This window comes from Poecilia reticulata, chromosome 23 (genome assembly GCF_904066995.2).
Source record: "Poecilia reticulata chromosome 23, P_reticulata-male-v2, whole genome shotgun sequence".
Classification (NCBI taxonomy): domain Eukaryota; kingdom Metazoa; phylum Chordata; class Actinopteri; order Cyprinodontiformes; family Poeciliidae; genus Poecilia; species Poecilia reticulata.
The window spans coordinates 17031372-17053167 of record NC_088852.1 but is presented as its reverse complement, the minus strand read 5'-3'; the positions used below and the strand labels follow the sequence as shown (position 1 = coordinate 17053167).

The 21796-nt window shown below is 39.3% G+C and overlaps 1 protein-coding gene across 2 annotated transcripts in view; it reads left to right on the top strand.

Moving 5' to 3' along the window:
* The window catches only part of syn3 (synapsin III), a 114801-nt gene that overhangs the window by 85149 nt on the left and 7856 nt on the right, over positions 1 to 21796 (top strand). For both annotated transcript variants that reach the window (XM_008401472.2, XM_008401473.3), the window contains exons 7-13: positions 1347 to 1409; positions 3579 to 3721; positions 5458 to 5532; positions 5767 to 5869; positions 20292 to 20423; positions 21496 to 21514; positions 21588 to 21744. In XM_008401472.2, coding sequence (XP_008399694.1) covers positions 1347 to 1409; positions 3579 to 3721; positions 5458 to 5532; positions 5767 to 5869; positions 20292 to 20423; positions 21496 to 21514; positions 21588 to 21744 — 692 coding nt within the window. The remainder of the gene's footprint in view (positions 1 to 1346; positions 1410 to 3578; positions 3722 to 5457; positions 5533 to 5766; positions 5870 to 20291; positions 20424 to 21495; positions 21515 to 21587; positions 21745 to 21796) is intronic.

The window sequence follows — 21796 nt, the reverse complement described above, 5'->3', positions numbered from 1 at the left end:
TAAAAAATAAAATGTTGTGTTTATTTGATTCCTATTCAAGGCACTGACAAGAATGACTATATATGTAATATAGGCTGCTACAGAGTATCTTTGTTTACATTTTTGGTTGGTGGTGTGCCTCGTGATTTTTCCAATTAAAACAATGTACCTCTGCTCAAAAAAGGTTGAAAAACACTGCTTGAGACCATATGTGCCGTCAAAATGTAGCCCAAACAGAGATGTTGAAAGTCAGGCTGGGTTAACCAGTTTGATGTGTCATAGTTTCACCCCAACAACACATAGATACTCTGGTATCTTATGTGTTTTTATCCTCCACTACATGTAGATGTTATCTACGCTAAAGGCAATCATATATTTTCTGTGTCCTTTCAATGAAAATGTACTTGTTCGAAATATATAAATGTAAACACATATTCAAAAGTTTTTTTTTTATTTTGACAAATGATCTATGGAAATTTGTAGAACATTCCATCATACAAGCAAACAAGTTTATTATCAGAGTAATTTGATTTGATTTCTTTGAATGTGTGAATAACTTTGGTTATTATTAATATTTGGTGTAAATTTTCATGTTAGAAATACGGTAGATATATGTAGAAAAATGTTGCCATGTTCAGTATTTGCTCCGCTAGCTGTATCTGAGAAAGGTGTTCATACTGAGAAATACAGTGGAGTTTTTTTGTAAATCTTACATTAACGTTCTGTAAAAGTGCTAACACCATTTCTGCTGTCATCTCATTTACTGTAAAAACGCACAACAGTACTGTTTAATATTATTTACAGTACTATTGGAAAGGTGTTCACATTGGCATACTGTTTTTTTTATTCTAACATCTAACAACACCATGTTGTTAGCCGTTGTTCAGCTTAGCTAACAACGGCTGATGTTATTAGCCGTTAGCTAAGGAGAAGATAAAATTTACTTTTGGTCAAGTTTTATATTGTTTTCTTGGAAATAACTACTTTATTGTATTAATATGTAGCAGTAGGATTTCAGTGAAAAGTCCATTACTGTCGCAATGTTCACTGTTAGCTTTGTAGTTACCATTAGCTGCTAATATTTTTTTCTAATTAATACAGAAAGAAATGGAATCAATGCATTTTTGTTCCTGAATTAGTTTCACATGCTGTTTACACTCACTAGGCTAATAATAACACTTCTAATTCAATAACTGTTGTGTTGATAACTAGCCTCTATTGCGCACATGTTAGCAAAAAAATTTAGTTTTAGTTCAAAATGTCAAATTTAAGCAGGTTAACAAATGATGTCAAAGTAAAAAAGAGCCAGGAAAAAAACTTTTGCTCTCTTGTTACTAATGATTTTGTGATGATGACCCTGTCTGCAGATCACAACCCCTTCATTCCCTGTGGTGGTCAAGATGGGGCATGCTTATGCTGGTATGGGAAAGGTGAGCTCTTTAAAATATTAAAACACATCATTTGAACCTTTATCTTTGTTGTAATTGAGTGTTTTATATTCACCAGTGCATTGTATTGCAGTTGTGTCGACTTTAATGCTTGGAACTCTCCTTCTCTGTAATTATCTCCAGTTATTACAGAAAAACATTTTACAGAGTCAGAACGTTTCATATATGTCTGACCCTTATTGAGTTGGAACTAAAACCTTATTTCTTACATATATGCAGCATGAAGCTGAAAAGACACCACGTATTCAAATTAAGACTCTATTTAAATAAATATTGAGTATTTTTAGCTCAATATTGAATGAGCTAGAAACTCTCAGGTTTGTTTCGATTCCTCTCAGGTAAAGCCGACGTCTTCTTACAGAAGCATTCATGAGTCTTTGGCTCCGACAGGAAACAGAAATCAGACGGATGTGGTGCAGGCCGACTCAGCCTCTCAATGGACTTTAAACAAACACTTGTTCTCGTCTTTCACAGTTTGACTGACTAACGTGACTCCCTTGACAAAATCCCTGTTATGTCTACTGGTTGCATAACGCCCCAAAGAACAATACACAAGTCTTTCCCAACAGAAAAAAAAATAAAAGTTTTTTATTGTTATTTATTTGTGTGAAGTAATGAAGTTACACAATAGTTGTGAAAAAAGGAAAGTTATCAGATGGCTTCTCTTTTCACGACTTATTTCATTCCGACAGGGAGATTCCACTTCGTCTGTCTGGTGGATTCCTGTCAGGACTTAGCGACTGTAGAATATTCCAGAAAGTTCTGGAGCATCCATGAAGTCCTTTGTTCTACCCATCAGATTCTAAAGAGTTCAGAGGGTGTGTAGCTAAGTCATGGTTGTGTCATTGTTAGTAATTGGCTCCTTTTTGTCTTATGCTAATTTGTGACACCAAATGACTTATTGGCTGCTTCAGAAGATGAAGTATTTTCATCTTCTGACACCAACACTGTTTAGTGGAATCACATTAATGCCCCGCCCTGCTTTTGAAACCTTTTTTACAGTTTTGGGAGCATTCTGTCGTGTTCAGTTTTCCCCCTATTTATTATCCTAGTGTTGCTTCTATTGCGTCATCGCTAACAGGAGCTCTTTGATCCACCCAGAAAATTCATATGACTTTACTGGTGCTTTTTGGACTTTGTCTTTGAACAGCCTTAGAAACCACCGAGAACCTCTAGAATCGTACAGGTTTTCATATAGAGGATCTTTCCTTTGTCATTTAGTGCAACATTTAAATCTAATAAAAGAAGGAGAAAAAAACAAACAAGGAATGTCATAGCAACAGATCAGCTTGTTTCGGCTTGCATGACCTTGATGATGGACACCAGCCAAAACATGTGGTCTGTTGTTAATAGTTTTCTCCCCAGCAGTGTTTTTATGAGCTATATCATCAACCTCAGCTCACATCCTCCATCACATATTCTACATAACAAATTACTAGAGATAGATCTGGTTACTACAGAAGCTACTGTAAATGCCGCCTGACTTTGTTTAGGTCCAGTTCTGGGAACAATCAGTAAGATGATCTGTGACAACCTCAGGAGTCTACATGGTTCAAACTAGACAAGCAAATCAATACGATTCATTTTACCCCATTTACCGCATTATGGACCAATAATGAGAGCTTTAAAATCGATGCTCCTACAAACAGGCATTTAGAAACTGATGTGACATGACTCCAACAAATAACTGTAGTAGTAGGGGTAGTTTAAGCTCAAGCATACCTAAGACATCGACAGGACAAAACCACCTGTGAATGAAACAAAGTTAAAAAGAAAGGTTATAAGATGGCCTAATCAAAGTGCAGACATGCTTTCAACAGAGATCCGGTGGCATGAATTTGAACAGAAAACAAATGGTTTAAAGGACAATTACCAGGCGAACGTATGCTGTGAAAAATGAATGTCGTGTTGCGGACGTGTTGAGAGTTGATAATTTCCCTCCGGTCTGTGTTTACAGTCCACAGCCTAATAACTCCATAGTGACGTAATTCAAAGCCGCCCCTGGCTGCGTTTTCATCCAGGGACCCTTCATTACTCGGCCTGTGTACGAGTGTTGGATTCCTGCGGGATTCGGTAGCAGCCGCTGCCGGCTCTGGCAGCGGCGCCTCGCTTTGTAATTAGCCCCTCGCTAACGAGCGGCCTCTCATGCAGATTAAAGTGGAGAACCAGCAGGACTTCCAGGACATCACCAGCGTGGTGGCCCTGGCCGGGACCTACGCCACCACCGAGCCCTACGTCCAGTCCAAGTACGACATCCGCATCCAGAAGATCGGCAGCAACTACAAGGCTTACATGTACGAGGTTTACTTTACGTTTGGTTTGATGCAAAGTCTGATAGTTTAGAGATAACAGATGCATGAAAATCTCAGGAGGAATACATGAACGTTACCAGAAGCGTAGAGCTGATGATTGTGTTTTTACGATTTAATTCAAGTGCAGTCCCTGGGCAGAATGTCGTCTTCTTAAGTCTTTTAAGACTCAGGATGTCACTGATAATGCCTTGAAAAAACAAATTCATTCCCCTTCATCAGATATATTTATGGTACTATTTTAGTGTGCTTTATACGGATTTTATATGGCCCAACAAAAACATTGCCATTCTTTTGGGGGGAAACTCAAATACACCATCCCCACAGTGGAACATGGCATTATCATCTTCAACAGGCCTGAGAAAGCTGGTGAAAGGTAATGGGAAGATGGATAGATTGAAATACAAGGAAACCCATGAAGACTGCCAAAGATTTGAGTCTGGTTGGTTGGAGGAGACAATGTCCCAAACATGGAGTCAGAGCTACAATGGAGTTAGGTCAAAACATCTTCAAGTGGATGTTCTCTTTCAATCAGGAACCGTAATAGCCAAGAAAGTAATATTAAAATTGTGGAAAACTGACAAAGATTCTCTGTTTAAAATGTGATTAACTGAATTTACCGAGATTCTCCATTTGGAGAAATTGCAGTATGACATCACGCGCTCTGCTAGTTCTGTAGTATCCGGCAGCCATTTTTGGACCTTCTCACTCAGCCTAAGATTGATCTCAATACTCACTCTGCCTCTGAGTCTATAAAGTCCTGTGCCTTTATAGACAGCTGGGACCATCCTGAAGTGTAAACAGTAATCAGTGCAGAGTAGCCAGTTATTTAGATAATTGCCCTGATTTGTTTTAATTTTATTTTATTATCTTTTTTTTTTTTGTTGTCTTTGTTTTCATTTTGTCGTACTGCTAAGAGTATATTTTTCCTTGCACAATAATCTGTTAAATATATACTGTATATGTTTTATACTCTTGTGTATGAGTTCTGTATGTTTTGGTTTTTGAAAAAAACCGTTATATATTAAAAAAAAAAAAACATCTTCACGTAATAAGAGACTTACCCAGAAACACTTGCAGTCGTGATGTCAGTGGTTACGACTTCCAAGGCTTTAAGAAAAAGAAAAAAGATGTACAAACCAGACATTTTTCTTCCAGAATTCATTACTCTGTGTTGATCCTTCACATACATTTCTAGGAGATTGTGTTGGTCAAACATGACCAATAAGAAAAAAACAAAGCCCATGAACAGACCCTGAAATCTGCTCCCTGTGCTAAGATGCCTCTCAAATCCACCCGTAGCCTTCCAGGTGTCCTTGGTATTGATGTCAGAACAAGCTAGTAGCTAACTTTATTTTCCAGTATTATTTAACTCACACCCATTTGGGAGCAACAGAAAGTTCTCTGCAAAGTTAGTCGAGCGTGAAGCTGCAAAAAGCTCCAGTGAACACCCTTCTAATTTTCATGTCTGCATATCTTGATAATTACCATTAAAAAAAAAAAGAAAAAGAAAGAAAAGCCAGCTAGAACTTATCTGATTCCCCCGTTTCCTCCAGCCTCACCAATAAAAGCAGGGGCCCATAACTGGCTCCTGACACAAACAACATGGTAGGTGTGGACGGGAGTCACCGTCACTGATGAATGTGTGATAGCTGTCTCATGAGGTCAGCTGTTTTCTTTTCTGATCCGTTTCTCTTTTGGGGGGGGGGCGGGATTTTTAGGAGGACATCGATTTCTGGCAACTGGAAGGCCAACACGGGTTCTGCCATGTTGGAGCAGATCGCAATGACGGACAGGTCAGCCGCCCCGAAGTTTCCCACGAGAATGTCCACCGTCACAGACAAACGTGTTTCTTGGATATTTCATAGCTGCCGTCAGTTTCTGAGTAGAAATCCGAGAGGTTTGGATGTGTTCTAACAGACGTGCTGTTTTATAACTGGGTGTACTTTCCGATCCTCCAGTCATTGCTGGTTGTTGAATTGTTGTTTTTTTTTTGTGTGTCTTTTTTGGGTTTTGTGTGACTCGTCCAGATATCGCATGTGGGTGGACTCCTGTGCTGAGATGTTTGGTGGCCTCGACATCTGCGCCGTGAAGGCTGTCCACGGAAAAGATGGCAACGACTACATTATCGAGGTCAGCGTGCGTTCCCGGAAAACAACACGCAAGAAAGGGTTTGACGCAAAAGGCGGCTGAAACCTGCTGCGTTATGCAACAGCGGGAGCCGTTTTTACGCAGGACTTTTACTCACAGTGATGTGAAAAACTAATTGGCCAGTTATGGATTTCTTGTGTTTTTTTTATCACGATCATCAAACCAGACGTCTGCGTCTAAAGTTTTCCCTCGAACATCTAAAACCTGGAACGCAATTCCGACTAATGTACAATAAAGATAATAATAATAAAGGCTCAATGTTCCCAGAAAAAAGTTATAAAATGACCAAGCAAAAGTCACTGTGAGAGCAAATAAGCTTTAAGATTTGAGGTATTTACCTCGTCTAGTTCAGGATTTTTTTCTTCTTAGCTCTCAGTCGTTTTAACTGCTACTGATGATAATTTGATGCTGATGTTTTAAAAGATGAAGAATTTACTTATTTCTAAAATAGATACCAGAGTTCAACTTCAAACGGTGCTCAAGATTCCTCATTCATATTTGATTTTTTTTTTTCTTTTCAAATTCACTTTGGAATTCTCTTAAAATTATTATTTCATTCTTTTAACATACGACTGAATTCTGGTAATATCCTGATTTTACCCTCATATTTTTTTTGACTTATTCTCGTAATATTGCAACTTTTTTCTCGTAACATTGATTTTATTCTTGTATTATAATGACTTTATTCTCATCTTTTTTTAATACTATGACTTAATTCCCAAATGACTTTTTTCTCATAATGTTATATAACTTTAGTCTCATTATTACAACATTTTCTCCTAATATTATCAGTTTATTCTTGTATTATTGCAACTTTATTTCGTCTTTTTTTATTTTAAATGACTTTATTCTGTTAATATTATGGCTTTATTCTGGTGTAACATTTTTCTCATAATTTAATTTTTCTTCTTCTCTACCACCCTGTTAGCTGCATGATTTGCCTTACTAAATGAAATCCTCATTTAAAAAGTGTTTTTAGTATTTGCCCATGTTGTCTTAGCTCGATGTTAATATTTGTGTGATGATCTCAAATGTGTGTAACAGAAAAACAGAAAAGAAATCTGTCCAGAGGTTCAAATACCATTTCACAGCACTGAATGCAGGCTGGAAATATCAACTTGGACTTCATCTTGTTTTTTTTTTTTGTTTTTTTTTCCTGATTATACCAACAAGTAGGAAGGTCACAATCTGGGGGCCGTGGTGACAAACAGCAGACATGGGTGTAGCCACACTCGGTGGCACATGATCAAGAGAGCCTTGAAAGAATAATTAGTCTGCAGACCAAACACAGTCAGCACAATGAAAACAACATCAGAAGTGAGCAGCTGTGTCACGCCTCTGTGTGTTTACCACTCTGCTGGAGTTTCAGTTTTGACTCGGACGCAAGCAGAGCGGCCCTGAAGCTGCTGGATGTTTGGGGGGTTTCTGCTGCAGGAATGCTGCAGCAGCAACACCCTCCGATTGGAAGGCTGCCGCTGCAGCCGTGTGTCAGTGACATTTAACACATAAAACTAAATCTAACTGTTTATTCCAATTAGAAGTTCTTACAGTTTTTTGTCCGTGTGTTACAGTGGTTCTGTTAAAAATGTCAGCTTTATGTAATGAAACAAAACTCCCAGATAAATTACTCTAATACTTTTTGTGTGTGCGCACCCTTACAGTAGCACTTTGTTGAAACAAATTTTGACTCAATTCTACTCAGAGATACTTCATTCATATTCATTAGACAGGGAAAGAAAATGTTGTGGTAACTCATGTTATCGAAGTATCTTCAAAGAGTCATGGATGGTAATGAAGATAATGGGATCAGGAAGGATCTCCAGTAGCAGTCAGTCTCGCAACGAAGCTGAAAATGCCTCTGACTGAAGACTTTTCCTATGACAGTCTCATGACTATCATGACATCCTAGCAGCTTGGCTTAAGATAATATAGCACAGTAACATGTTCTGGATGACGGCATCAGTTGTCAGCGAGCTCTGCTAGCCAGCTCATTTGCTTGGTTGCTACAGTTCAGAAAAAGTTGAGTCATTCCAACATGTTGAATCCATAACTCTTCTGTAAAATGGCTGACTACAATTTCCCTAAAACGGTGCATATGTAATGAAACATATGAGATAAATTACTCCAGGTAATTTATCTCCAAATAAATTATCTGGAGTATAATTTATACTCCAGATAATTGGCAGCCAATTACTATTTGGTAGCCAAGTACTACGTGACTACCAAGTACTACTTGGTAGCCAAGTAGGCTGCCTACTGCAGCAGTAGGCAGCCTACTGCAGCAGTAGGCTGGGCTTGTCGCCTGAATAAGACGCTGGTGTCTCCTCTGATTGCTAGTCATGATTGAGTTATTAATCTAATATAACCCAATATTAATAACCTATTACATAAACAAACTTATTCATTTGTGATTTTAATATCCTTTCTTATCTAACCGACACACAGCAATTGCGAAACTGGGTTTTTTCGACGTTAGCATAACATCGACAAAGATTTGTGCGCATTTGTAACGGAAACGCGGCTAGAGATGAGCAGCTGGACGGTGTGGATCAGTTCCTAGTTGCTGCTCTGCCTTGAAGTCCGACTCGCCCGTAGTTAGCCTGAGAGCAGGACGTCACTGTTCTCTGTCTCCCGCTGGGTGAGGTCAGCCGTGGAGAAAGCACTCTGACTGTCTCAGCGAATACCCCGCAGCTCCCTGGAGAAGCGTTGCCTCAGAGTTTTTGGATGGAGAAAGCGGTTACGCAGCGAAGTAGCAGCTCTGCCCCGCCCTGTCCAGCCCCATCTGGGACATCCCATGATACAATGTAGCAAACCGCAGAAGAGATGTTGGCGCATCGGCCTTGGATTCTGTTTTTAGTTCAAGACAACGGCGGTGACACTTCTCCCTTGGAAGAAGTAATGAGCCGCTGAGAAGCTCTCTGTTAACTCCTCGCTGCTGCTGATTAAATCTGCTGCGAACTGCAACTTTGTGGCACCTCATGAAGGGAGACGTGACTTGGCTCAGCATGAGCAGCCGCCGCTCCACGCAGTCCGAACTGGGTTTATTTAATACATCGGCCATGTGACATGAATTAAAACGTCGTATATGAGAATGATGTAATGCTAAATGATGTTAGAGTTGCGCACAGAGATGCAATGTCATAGTAATTTAATACAGTTTAATCCTAAATAACATTGACCTTAGGCTGAATTCTACTCGACTGCTTTAATCTGGTTTCTCGCTCCATTGTTCATACTCAGATTTTTACTTCCAAAGACCTCCAAAGTTAAAAACTAATGTAAAACCTGAACAGAAACAGTCATGTACTTTCACATAGGTCTCTGCAGAAATATGTATTTAAAAGGAATGTACGTATCTCAGTAAACAGTAAATTGTAGTTTATCAGGTTTATCTTAAAGACAAGTAGCACTCCATCTCATTTATAGTGGAAACTGATAGTGGAAGTATTCAAATAAAAAGTATTATTAATGCGTCAACTTGAATGGTGATGCTTAGAACTTCTGGTTAATTTCAATTCAGTTTTACTATTTTTAGTTGTCTCTTTGAGAAACACTTCAAAATCCTTCAGATGTTTCTTCCGGTTTCTCAGCAGAAATCTTCAGATTTTACAGCCTTCCTGTCATGGTGTGTAAAAGATAGGACCCAAGTACAGAAAGATATAGAAAGCAAAGAGGTTTTAATTTGAAAAATAAACAAAGGACTATGGGAAGACACTGATGAGGAAGAAAGATCGGAAAACTGGCTGGGAAATGGGAGGAGACTGAGGAACACGTGGAGAACAGTGCAGAAAGGAAGACATACAAACACTGAGGGTAGAGCGGAGAATCACAGGAGAACCAAAGAAGCTAATCACAGGTGAGTAGATGCAGCTGGAGAAAGGGCAAGGTGCAGGTGAAAACGAGAAACAGATGGGAAGGAGAAAGAGATGGCAGACTGAGGGAATGATGATAAATGAAGAGAAAACTTACATTCAGAACCTGAAACAAACAATAAGTAAATAAGTGCAACTCGGAAACGAAGACAAAATCTAAGCTAACGTCAGGAATAAACTAAAATGGAAGATCTACGTAAACAATAAAGAAGTGATCACAAACCAGAACCACAAATGAAACTAAAGTTCCAACACCTTTAGATTATGACACTTCCTTTAAGGAAAAAAGCAAGCCGTGCTATAACTAGAGCATGGGCGTTGTGGTGAGAACTTCCTGTCAGGTCAGAGGATCTTAAGAAGCTCCATCCTCTGCACATTCTGCACGTTGGTCTCTGACTTGCTTACTGAAGCAACTCAGCAGGCCGTCCCTGGTTTTGAAGGTTTCATGCTTGGTTGAACAATCCACACCCGACACACTATTCTCTTTGCTCGGGCTACGTTTATAACGTCATACTCCATAAAGTCGGGACTGAACTTGTACAAACTCTTCCTTTTTTGGCCGGTTGAAACCAACTTCGTCATGCTTCTTTGTTTTAAAAACTCTCCACAAGCTTTTTTACAGGCGAGCAGCTGGCTGAAAATCTTCATTCACTTAGTGGAGATTGTTAAACGACTGACTCATGCATTACTGCCACTAAGTTCCTTAAAGGAGCATTGCTGAGACACGCTCGGTGTCTCAGTGGCTTCGTTTGATAATTTTCACCATCCCGTTCCCCTTCTGGTTTACAGGTGTAAAATGCAACGTTTCTTTGTGGCCCTATAGGTGGCGCTTATGGCCCAACTGGCGACCAGGACTCCAGACCATTATTCTTTAGTACCAGAACAACCATGTTTACAAATGCAGCTGCTCTCTTTACCCAGCCATTACATCTATGTAACAAAAACTGAGCAACTTAAATGCCTTTTTTGTTGAATCGAAAGTGATCCACTTCTACTGTGACATTTTCTGATGACTTTTTTTTTCTGCTAATCATCTTGTAAAGACGTGTCACGAAATCTTGAGTTTAGTGCGTCACAGGACAGCTGTGTGAATAAATGCAACGATGCGATGTTGAAACTCCAAAACTCAGCTACATTTTGATACTTTAAGGACTAATGTGGAAACATGTTTGCAGTAATGCCAGGACTCTCAAAGATATGCATAATCTTACTCAATTTTTCCACAACTCTACTAAAAAGTGGAAAGAGAACATAGGTGTGCTGTTTGTTTTTGTTCAAATGCTAACAGTCAGTTTTTGGCCTCACTGACCTCCCTGACTGGTTTCCATGTTGTCTTTTTGTCCATTCTGGAGAAACATCCAGGTTCAGTAAAAATATGGTTCATCATTTCTCCAGCTATTGATGATGAGACAATGGACCACTGTCTATTTGTGGTTCAGGATTTTTTTTTTTTTTTTTATGGATAAATGACTCTATCTAAAATATTTGAAAATAAAATGCAGCTTGATGTGGTGAAATACCAAGATTAGCAATTGTCAAGTATTGGCTACTTGGCTGGGCTTTGATAAGCAGCCAATCCAGGAGTATCATTCATTTTCCTTGTTGCTGATTGGCTAAACCCCCAAGATTGGAGCTAATGAAGATGGTCAATGTTAGTTTCTGCTGTAGGGCTAAAACTATTTCCAATGTGTATATTAATGCATATAAAGTACATTTGATGTTTGAACTATTAAAAAAAGATCATTCTTAAGTTTCAAGTATTTAAGCATTTTAGCTGTGCGCAGGCGATTCTGGTTACTAATCCCACGAAAACAAGAGTGTCCACAATGTATATGCTGAGTATGTCTGGAGTTTTGTATCCTTATTTAAATTTTTGGAACTTCTCTGTCAAAAGGACACAAATGAAGCCATCAGGAAAATCTTGTGATTCAACAAAGTGTTGGTTTAAAGGTGTGCACATCAATGCAACCAGCTCACTGCAGCTTGTTGTACACTGTAAAAAAAAAACTGTAAAAAAAACGGGTAAATGTACTGTAGAAATTTGAAGGAATTTCTCAGTTTTTTAGTTTTACAGGTATTTGTACCATATTTTCCATTTTACGCATTGCATCATGCGAACAAGAACCTTCGCGAAGTGCGAAAACTGGTCAGATGACATTTCAAGCTCGCTAACCGGATCCTGGAACATACATCTTTTGGACTTCGGTTGGATTAAGAGACGGAGTTACCTTTCTGCCACCTCCCTGGTAAAGTAAAATAAATAAAAACACATTCTTTTCTGTGAATAATGTTTTGAAATATGTGTAGTTGACTTCGTTTGACTTCGTGAGACTCCTGGCACATCTATAATTGCAGACTGTTTTGTAGTCTTTTTTTTATTTTTCTTTTACAAAAAAGAGATTTTTTACAATGCTGTGTTTGCTTGTGTATTATAAAAGTAAAATGCGGTGATTGCTGTATTACTATTCATGTATTTTACCGAATTCAAAGTACCGGCCATTTTTTCAAGTCAAACTGGACTGGGCGCGTGAAAGGCGCCCAGTTCTTTCACGCGCCCAGCTACATGATAAGTAGCATGGCGTCATGCTACTTATGTCTCAATCCTGCTTTTTAAAAATATCAAGCTGCAGTTGTCTTGTTTGATAACATAATTTGATGTCCCGGTTGTTAACATAAAAGCAGGTGGCCATTTAACTTCGGTAAATATACTTTAATGTCAAGTTTGGGCTTTTAGAATATGGGAAATGTCGGTGTCAAACGTTTGTGCTACGTTTGTGCTTCTTTGTGCAGCGAAAATTTTCATTTGTGCCGCTATTATTTTAAAAATATAAAGAAATGTTTCTAGAGGTCATCCAAGGTCAACCAGCCCCCCACCTTCTTGAAATCAGACAAAATGGGTGTCAATCAACTCTGCTACGTTTGTGCTGGTTTGTGCAGCAAACATTTTCGTTTGTGCTGCTTTGGCTTTGAAGATATTAATGAAAGTGTAAAGGTCAAAAGGTCAACCAACCCCCCCACTTTTATGAAATCAAACAAAATTAGTGTCAAACGTTACTGCTACGTTTGTGCTGGTTTGTGCAGCAAAATTTTTTGTTTGCGCTGCTATCATTTTAAAGATATAAAGAAAGTTGGATTTCATAAAAGTTGAGGGGCTGGTATGTTAGGGGTGCACCAATAAATCTTCCCCAAATCCTTAATTTTGAAGATTGGTGATCCGCCAATACATGTGAAAGTGATTTCATCCACTGATCTTATCTACCTCAGCAAAGATCTAAAAATCAACCGCTTTCCTCCCCTTTTAGAGATGTTTAACCAATAGACCGGCCCACCAGGTCATGTCTCCATGTTTGCAGTTATCAATAGTCACCCCACTGTTGCCAACCCACTGACGTTTTCTGCATTTAGCAATATTCAGACAAGACGATTAGTATCGGCCAAAATCAGAATTGACAAGTCAGAATTTTAAAGATTGGCCAGAAATCTGCATTTGACACACTCCTAGTGTAGATTTTTTTTTAAATCAAACTTACTCAATGTTGTTTGTGAAAGAGGTATTAGCAATTGGTGAGACGCTGATGAGAAAGGTGATATGCTGCTGTAATGTAATTTAGAAGCGTTTTGTAAAAGGTATGTTTATAACATGAAGTGTTTCTGTGTTAAACTTGAGTATCCATTCTCTTTGTTTATAGATTTTCTGGGCTCAAACCCTGAATGAGGTCGATTGACACGACGCAGACGAAGGTGAAGAAGCAGCTTTGCATTCCACCAAGATGGTTCAAGTGCCTTAATGAACTGAATGACTGGGAATCCATGGAAAATTTGAGCCTTTTGAAGTTTAAACGTGATTGGTCATCTCATCAAACCTGGTGCACCAAGAACCTTTGCGAAGCACAAGAACTGGTCAGACAACATTTCAAGCTCTTGGTAACTGGACCTAAGAGTTGGATGAACCTTTCTTTTGCAGAACATAAACATAAAATGGACTGTTTTGTTTTTTGTTCACAGCGACTAGAGGTAATGAGAGCACACACTCATGAATCCAGTGTCTTCCACTGTCGTTGGCATTAGGCTGGGTTTATGTAGCATTTGATTTTTAACTAAATATTTATACCTGTATTTCATTTATTTTTTGCCATTTATTTTGAAGTATGTTGGTCCTGTTTACAACTATGATTTTCATGTTCCAAAGCAATTTTTTGTATGTTCCATCTTATAGTAATTAACAAAACTGTTTGACTACAAAGACTAGTCAAGATTGCTTTACATTTAATTTATACGTTGAAATTTGTATAGTAAAATGCAATAAATTAGTTGTGATGTGCAGAAGATAAACATTAGCAAGCTCAAGAATATGTTTAACTCTTAATATATAATAGCAAATTATGATGTCAATTTATGGTCTTAAATTGCAAAATAAAGTCTGCAAATTGATTGTAGAATGGTTTCATTTTTACATCACTTTGCATGAGATACTTTCAATCTAAGTGTTTTGTGTTCTACAACTACATTTCCTGTGGACTTAGAATTTAATTTTGTTTCAAAATTATGTTAAAAATATATTAAATACATTAACTTTAATATATTTTACACTATAATTAATATATGGTATAGAATACAGACTTCAATGGTTTGGAAGACAAAAGTATTTGGAAATGTCCAAAGTTTAAAAAAAAAAAGTTTGTGAATATATCACAAAGGAGTAAGAAGACAAAGAATTTCAGTTTTGGGTTAACAAAATATTGATAAATTTGACTCAAAAACTGTTAAATTATGGAAAATATTTTGATGGAAATTCTGAAAAAAAATTTTTTATAAAAAATACAGAAAATGTCCTGGTAATTCTCTGCCAGGATATTTTCCAGTTTTTTTTGCAGAATTTCCGTCAGAAGTGTCCCGTAATTTAACAGTATTTTATTTCAAAATTTTTCGTAAAAAAACAGAGAAATGTCCTGGTAATTTTTGCCAATACATTTTCTGTTTTTTTATGGAATTTCCAGCAGAATTTTTCTGTAATTTAACAGTTTTTTCCCCAGTGATTTAACATATACAAACTGTTAAATTATGGCCCACCACCACTTCAGGCAACATTTCCCATATTCTCAAACTCAAAGCTTGACATGTATGGGGCAACGTGAGAGTTCATCAATTAAACTGACTAAAGATGAATACATAAACTAAAAGCTGGATCATAGACATTTTTAATAAGCGTATTTGTGAGCCTGCCTCTTTTTATTACGGTAAATTGAAATTAATTTTTGATTTTTGTATAACTTGTCAGGAAAGTGAGCTGTTATTATTACAGGTTAGTTTTCTAAACTACAAAAAAGTAACTGTTAGGGAAGTAACACTGCTGTTATGCCAGATTTACTAATACTTTATTTTGTAAAAAATTTTTATACGATTTTTATACGATTTTATACGATTACTCGATTAATCGTAAGAATAATCAATAGATTACTCGATTACTAAAATATTCATTTACAATAGCCCTAATTGTATAAATAAAATAGCATTTATAAGGGGATCAGGGGGGGAGGGGGGGTGGGGGGGGATTAATGTCTCTCCTTTGCTCCCTCCTCCTTCGCTTCCCCCACCCCCCACCCCTCTAACGATACGTCAGCCCAACCTTCTCCTTCTTCTTCGAACCCCTTTGAAGGTACTCTAGCCCCCCAGTCCGCCACCGTTCCCTCGGCCCCCCATTCTGACTCTTCGGTACGCTCTTCCCACCTTGATCTGACTGTAACAGCGAATGACAAAAGGTTTCAGGTATTCTCAGATTGAAAACTTGTAAGCACTCTTAAGGCCATAATCATCCACACCCGCAAGTTGTGAAGTTCTGCTGAAGAAACGTATCCAGTTTTGACACTTCTGACAATGTGTCACTCCGTTGATGAGAAAAAATCCTCAAAACACCGTTAGGCATGAGGACTCAGAGGCAAGTCCTGTCTCAGAGGTCTGTCCAGACTCGGAGGCAGGTCAAGACTTAGAGGCAGGTCCTGTCTCGGAGGCGGGTCCTCACTCGGAGGCGGGTCCCGTGTCGGAGGCGGGTCCAGACTCGGAGGCGGGTCCTGTCTCGGAGGCGGGTCCACACTCGGAGGCGGGTCCACACTCGGAGGCGGGTCCACACTCGGAGGAGGGTCCTTTCTCGGAGGCGGTTCCCGCCTTGGAGGCGGGTCCACACTCGGAGGCGGGTCCGCACTCGGAGGCGGGTCCTGTCTCGGAGGCGGGTCCTGTCATGGAGGCGGGTCCTGACTCGGAGGCGGGTCCGCACTCGGAGGCGGGTCCTGTCTCGGAGGCGGGTCCTGTCTCGGAGGCGGGTCCTGTCTCGGAGGCGGGTCCTGTCTCGGAGGCGGGTCCTGTCATGGAGGCGGGTCCTGACTCGGAGGCGGGTCCGCACTCGGAGGCGGGTCCAGTCTCGGAGACGGGTCCTGTCTCGGATGCGGGTCCTGACCCGGAGACCAGCCCTGTCTTCTTCGAGTCAGTACCGATCTCGGAGCAGACCAAACTTTGAGTCCCAACTAAGCGTGGACTAAACACAGCGTTCGGTCGACTCTTGGTGGGTTCTTGCCTCTCTTCTTCCTCTGAAGCCCCCATGCCTTTTGAAGAACGGTGTCTCGGAGAATGATTTTCCGCGGTCGTGCCAGGGTTCTTCTGAAGCATTGGACAACCTTGTAAATGACGATTGGGTTGTCGCTTTTGATCAACTTGAAGAGCAGTTCTCCAACTGCATCTTCATTGCCCCAGAGACGTTGCAAGATGTCTTTGCAGATTTTTTTTTCCATTTTCTCAAAAAAGACAAAATCTATGTCCTTTACTTCTTTCCAGATTTTTGGAGCAAGCTTTCTCTGGACTGGTTCGGTGTGCTTCATTTTGTAATGCCCATAGCCAGATCGGTTACTAGACTTATAAATCATTCTCCAAAGAATATTTTCCACCATAACTCTCCTTTCTTCTTTGGTTCCTCGTCTGAAACCCACTTGAACAAACAGTCCTGTGGATGTTGTCCTGATCAGAGAATTAACTGATCAGTTGGTGATGTCATGGCCTCTATGACATCACAAAGTCAACTTTAGAAGGGCCTCATGACACAGACATCATTTGAAGTCATACTGATGACATCATTGTCAGCATCATGGCAACTGTTGCTAGGGCTAATAATAATAGCACGCAGTGAGCATGCACTATGAAAAAAAATTGAATCTGTAGAATAATCTGCAGAATTATTCTCTCAAGTCTGAACTGGCAGTGATTTGCGCAGCGTAACAGGACGACCAGGGAATCATTGGCCCCTCCATTTTACTGCCCTACCCATTTTTATTTGTTATTTGGGTTCCATCTCCTAACAGGCGTAGGGCAAAGTGTCAATGGAACCGCTACATGACCTGGTTGTTTTCTATGTTAAAAATTTAACATATAAAACCTGTTAAATTACGGGAAAAAATCTGTTAAATTCCAGAAAAAATTCTGCTGGAAATTCCGTAAAAAACAGAAAATGTACTGGCAGAAAATTACCAGTACATTTTCCTGTTTTTTTACAGATTTTTTTTTCCTGTTTATGTCTGACTCTTAAGTAAAAAACAAACTTTCATTTCAAAAGGGGTGTAAAAACGCTTTGAGGATTAAAGTGTCAAAAGAGGATTTCACTATAATGCCAAAAGAATTCTCATCAATTGCGGTTGATGAAGTTCCAAAATAAAAGTGTCCAGTAACTTTCCCATGGAACAGGATGCATTGTCCAGACAGACGGACTTCTCCTGCTCTGTGAAAGCCTAGAACAACACCTCTGTGTTCCAGCAGCGGCCCCGGCTTTCTGCTGCATGACTCTGGATCCTAATAAATCAGCAGGGTGGATCCCGGCTCCAGTTGCCACCACACACTGTTTGAAGTGGAGCCTGGGGACGGTTTGCCAGGCCTCTGCTCGGTCCTGTGCGGCGATGACTTAACTGACCAAAACACAGTGCCACACCCCTCCTCACCACCAGAGGTTTGCCAAGAAAATGGACACAAACAGGAAAAGAATTACTCTAATTTGTGCTTCAGTGCTTTCAGTTTCCCACATTGTGTTTTTTGTTTTTCTGCATTCATGATTCTTTATGTCTTCGGTTGTGTCTCTTCCCTCCAAAACCACTTTCCCATCAGATCTTTCCATACTTAGCCCACGTACTGCCAATCTATCATTAGCCACGTGCTACACCAGCTACCTGACGAAGTCCTCCAAAATTTTAACCTTATTTGAGAAATGAAAAAGAAAAACTGTTACGTTTTTTTAGAGGTATTTTAAGCTTGGCCAACTCAGTGTCCCATCAAATGGTGTTTTGAGGCAACAAGGCAACAAAAACCCCAGTGGACCAAGATAAGCAGCTTTGCTTTTCTTCACTGCTGTTAACGGATGCTGCTTGTACGTCACACTCATTGGTAGAGAAAACACAAAGGTTCCTGTTGGAACCCTTATTTATAAAAGAAAAAAAAAAGTGATTTATTGTGTTAAAATTTTTAATGCACTAAAATCTACGTAATTAATTAATCAAAATTAATGCATTAAATTCCCAGCCGTAGAAGAAATATATATATATATATATATATATCAGTAAATATTGATTATTGGCAATATCGGATATTGATATCCACCCTAAGTTTACATGTAGGTGCATTTGTAATTACTATTTTCTGCTTATAGAAATTAATTAATAAAATTATAATTGTATTATTATTAATAAAAGCAAAGATTTAAGATTACATCATGTCAAACAGAAGAAAAACAATACAGAAATATGAGTTTAAGTTTGCTTAATACCTGCTTAAAGGTGGAATATGTAACTTTTATTAAGAATGTTTTTTGCATATTTGTTAAAACTGCCACCATGTCGTGCGTGACAGTGTAATATGGAACAGATAATCTGTGAAAACACTGATCTCCGTGAGTTACCATGTGAAGAAATGCACCACACTCAACCAAAAACAACCAATCAGAGCCAGGAGGAGGGTCTTAGCGCCGTCAATCAATTATGCTAAATGTGCTAATAGCAGAGAAACAATTTACCGTTCCGGGAAAACTGCTTATCCGCTGTCATTGGTGGCCATGCTAACTAGGATAGCATTCACATATTCTGCTAGCTGCAAGGTACCAGAGAGCAAAGGGGGAGGATTGACGGTTAAGACCGACCTCTTAGCTCTGATTGTTTTTTTTTACTAGGAGAAGGCAGAGGAGCTCAGGTTTTTTCACACAATGTTTATCTTATATACTGTTACAACAGTTTAAAAATTATAAAAGTTATATATTGCAGCTTTACCATTTGTTGGTTTAGAAGGAACGTTCAGTCTGATAAACGAGGCTCATCAGAAAGCACTTTCAAATTTATTGAATATGTCTACAGGCTTTCTAAATGCCGTCCTTTATAGTCTTAACAGATAATAGCTCAAATTAACGTTGCTACTTTAAACTTTTAAAGGTTCCATATAAATGTTTGTGGTCTGAACCGAGGCACAAGAAAAATCTTAGCCCAGATAGCTTCAGCATTCTACTTCAGTAACAATTTATACATCACTTAACTGTTTTTTTCCTCCTCTTTTTTCCAGTTCTATTTTTATGCTAGTAAAAGTCACGTAGCACTTGAACAAACAACAGTGCTGTGGATGTTTAGAACAGTACAGGACCCCTCTTGAGAAAGTATTTATCCAAAAGCGCCAATAAAAGCCACAGCAAGGAGTTTCCTAGCGAGGCTGTAACGCATGACTGGCCTGTGCTCGGTAAACACCGTGAGCCAGAGGACCGGCACATGCATCCATGCCTGCACCCGTATTTACAGCCTGCGGCCGGGGCGCGGTGCGACCGGAATTGGCGTCGCAGCCAGCCTCGGTGCCAGCAGCACCAGCAGAACCAGCAGTCGCCATTTCCCGCTGGTGCTTGCTTTGGTTTGTAGGGGGGAAGTCATCAGGCCTCCAGGTCTCCTACAGTCCGTACATCGGCTCTATGACCTGAGGGCTTCGGAATTTTGTTGACTTGAATGTTTACGCTGTAAGGTAATAGTAACTTATTTTAGGTTTGTGAACTGTTTAAAGTTTAAAGTTTTCCTAAATGACAGAGGCATATAAATCTGGACTTCAGTCCGTGAAAGTCATTATTAGAGCAAAATGAAAAGCTAAAAAAAAAAAAAAAAACGTGAAATTATGCGAGGTAGCCCCAGTTTATATCCGAATAAAAAACTACTGTAGGAAACCAAAGTGGTTGTCCCAGTTCGGAGGACATACTGGGACATATCCACGTTGAGGGCCTTTCTGGTGAGCAGTGCATGGAAACATCCAGAGGAGTCGATCCCATCTGGCTCTTTAATGGACTTGAGGTCTGCAGAGGGTTGTAAAGCTCATGTCCTCTGACCTCAACGGCACAGTCGTACGTGTGACCTGAAAAACGGACTCATCTTTATTATGTTGGCTTTTATTCACTGTCACTGAACTCTTGAGTTATCAAAGTGATACAACAGAGCCATCTAGTGGCAGGTTAATACTGTTTTATTGACATTTCCTGTCTGCAGGTGATGGACAGCTCCATGCCTCTGATTGGTGAGCACGTGGAGGAGGACAAGCAGCTCATTACAGAGCTGGTCATCAACAAGATGGCGCAGGTGCTGCTGGGAGTTGTTACACCTCAGACTTCTGCTGTGAAGGTACAAATGCAGCTGTTAGAACGACTCATGCTAATAAAACTTTTTGTTTTTGTTTTAAATGCGACATAAAAGGTTGTAGTGCTCACTAATAAAGCAGTAACAGATGTGATCACCACTATATGAACATATAGAGTGCTGTAAAAAAAAAAAGTAACCCTGATAGATTTGACTTTTGTAATTGATAGTTTTTTTGTGTTAAACTGAAATGTTTCAGATCCTACAACTCATTTCAATACTGATGGGTTTTAGTGCCAAAAAGTCAAAATGGAATAAAACAGAACTTTGCTAACATGTTCAGGTGTTAGTGCAATACATATGTGTTTCTCTGAAGGAATTCCAAGTAATCAATAAATTGAAATTAATGTGTTATGGTTCCGAGCTTATTTTCTACATAATCAAGAATTCCCATGTACTGTTTAAGTGGACAGATTGATGTAAAAACAATCTGGAGTTCTTATCATTATTGGGTGAAAAAGCCCAATATTTTTAACTCTTCATTGTGATCATTATATAAGTGATGATAAAAATTATGAAATAATCACAAAACAGTATTGCAAACATAAAAGTAGCACGAAAAAAATAAAAAGTAATATTAAATATGACTTTATAACTAGTAATATTAAACAGTGCAGCAGTTCAACTAACCAGCTCACAGTGTTTGTATTCAATCATATTTTGAACAACAAGTGCAGCATTTATTGATGATACAAAAAAACATTTTGAACATTAAAAGCAACAATCTCAACCATCTGTTTTTGGACTTTGCAAAGATAATAAATTACAGTTCAGCAATATTTTCCCAATGTGTATGATAAACGGTACTGTAATACTAGGGGATTTAATACGTTTCTTTATGAGTGTACATTTTTTTTGCAGTTGGATTAAAAGGTGCTCAGTTTGTTGCAGTTTAGGATGCAAAACACTAGATGTCAGTCTGTCTCACTCACTAGACCTTTAATTAACTACTGTTGCTATAGCAATGCATCAGATCCCCAGAAGATTCAGTGGATTTTTTAAAATTTCTTTTCCAAAAACGTAACCTTTCTCTCTCTGTGTGTCCCTCCATGTTCAGACCACTCAGCCCAGGCGAGGTGAGTTTAATCCTCAGAGTAACGGCTGACCTGTTGTCGACACACTGAGGTAAAACACAACGTGTGTTTCCAGGCGGACACCGCTCTGCTTCGGCCTCTCCGTCACAGTCGGCCCAGGGCTCGCCTCAGAGAGCGCGATCCGCCACCACCTCTCCCAGCCAGGCCTTCCAGCCCGGCCCCATCCCAGCCTCCTCTGGGCCTGGATCTCAGAAACAGTCCCCTCATCTCAAGTAAGTCCAAACTGCAGAGTGCTGGCTTTTTGTTATCTCTTCATGTCTGTAA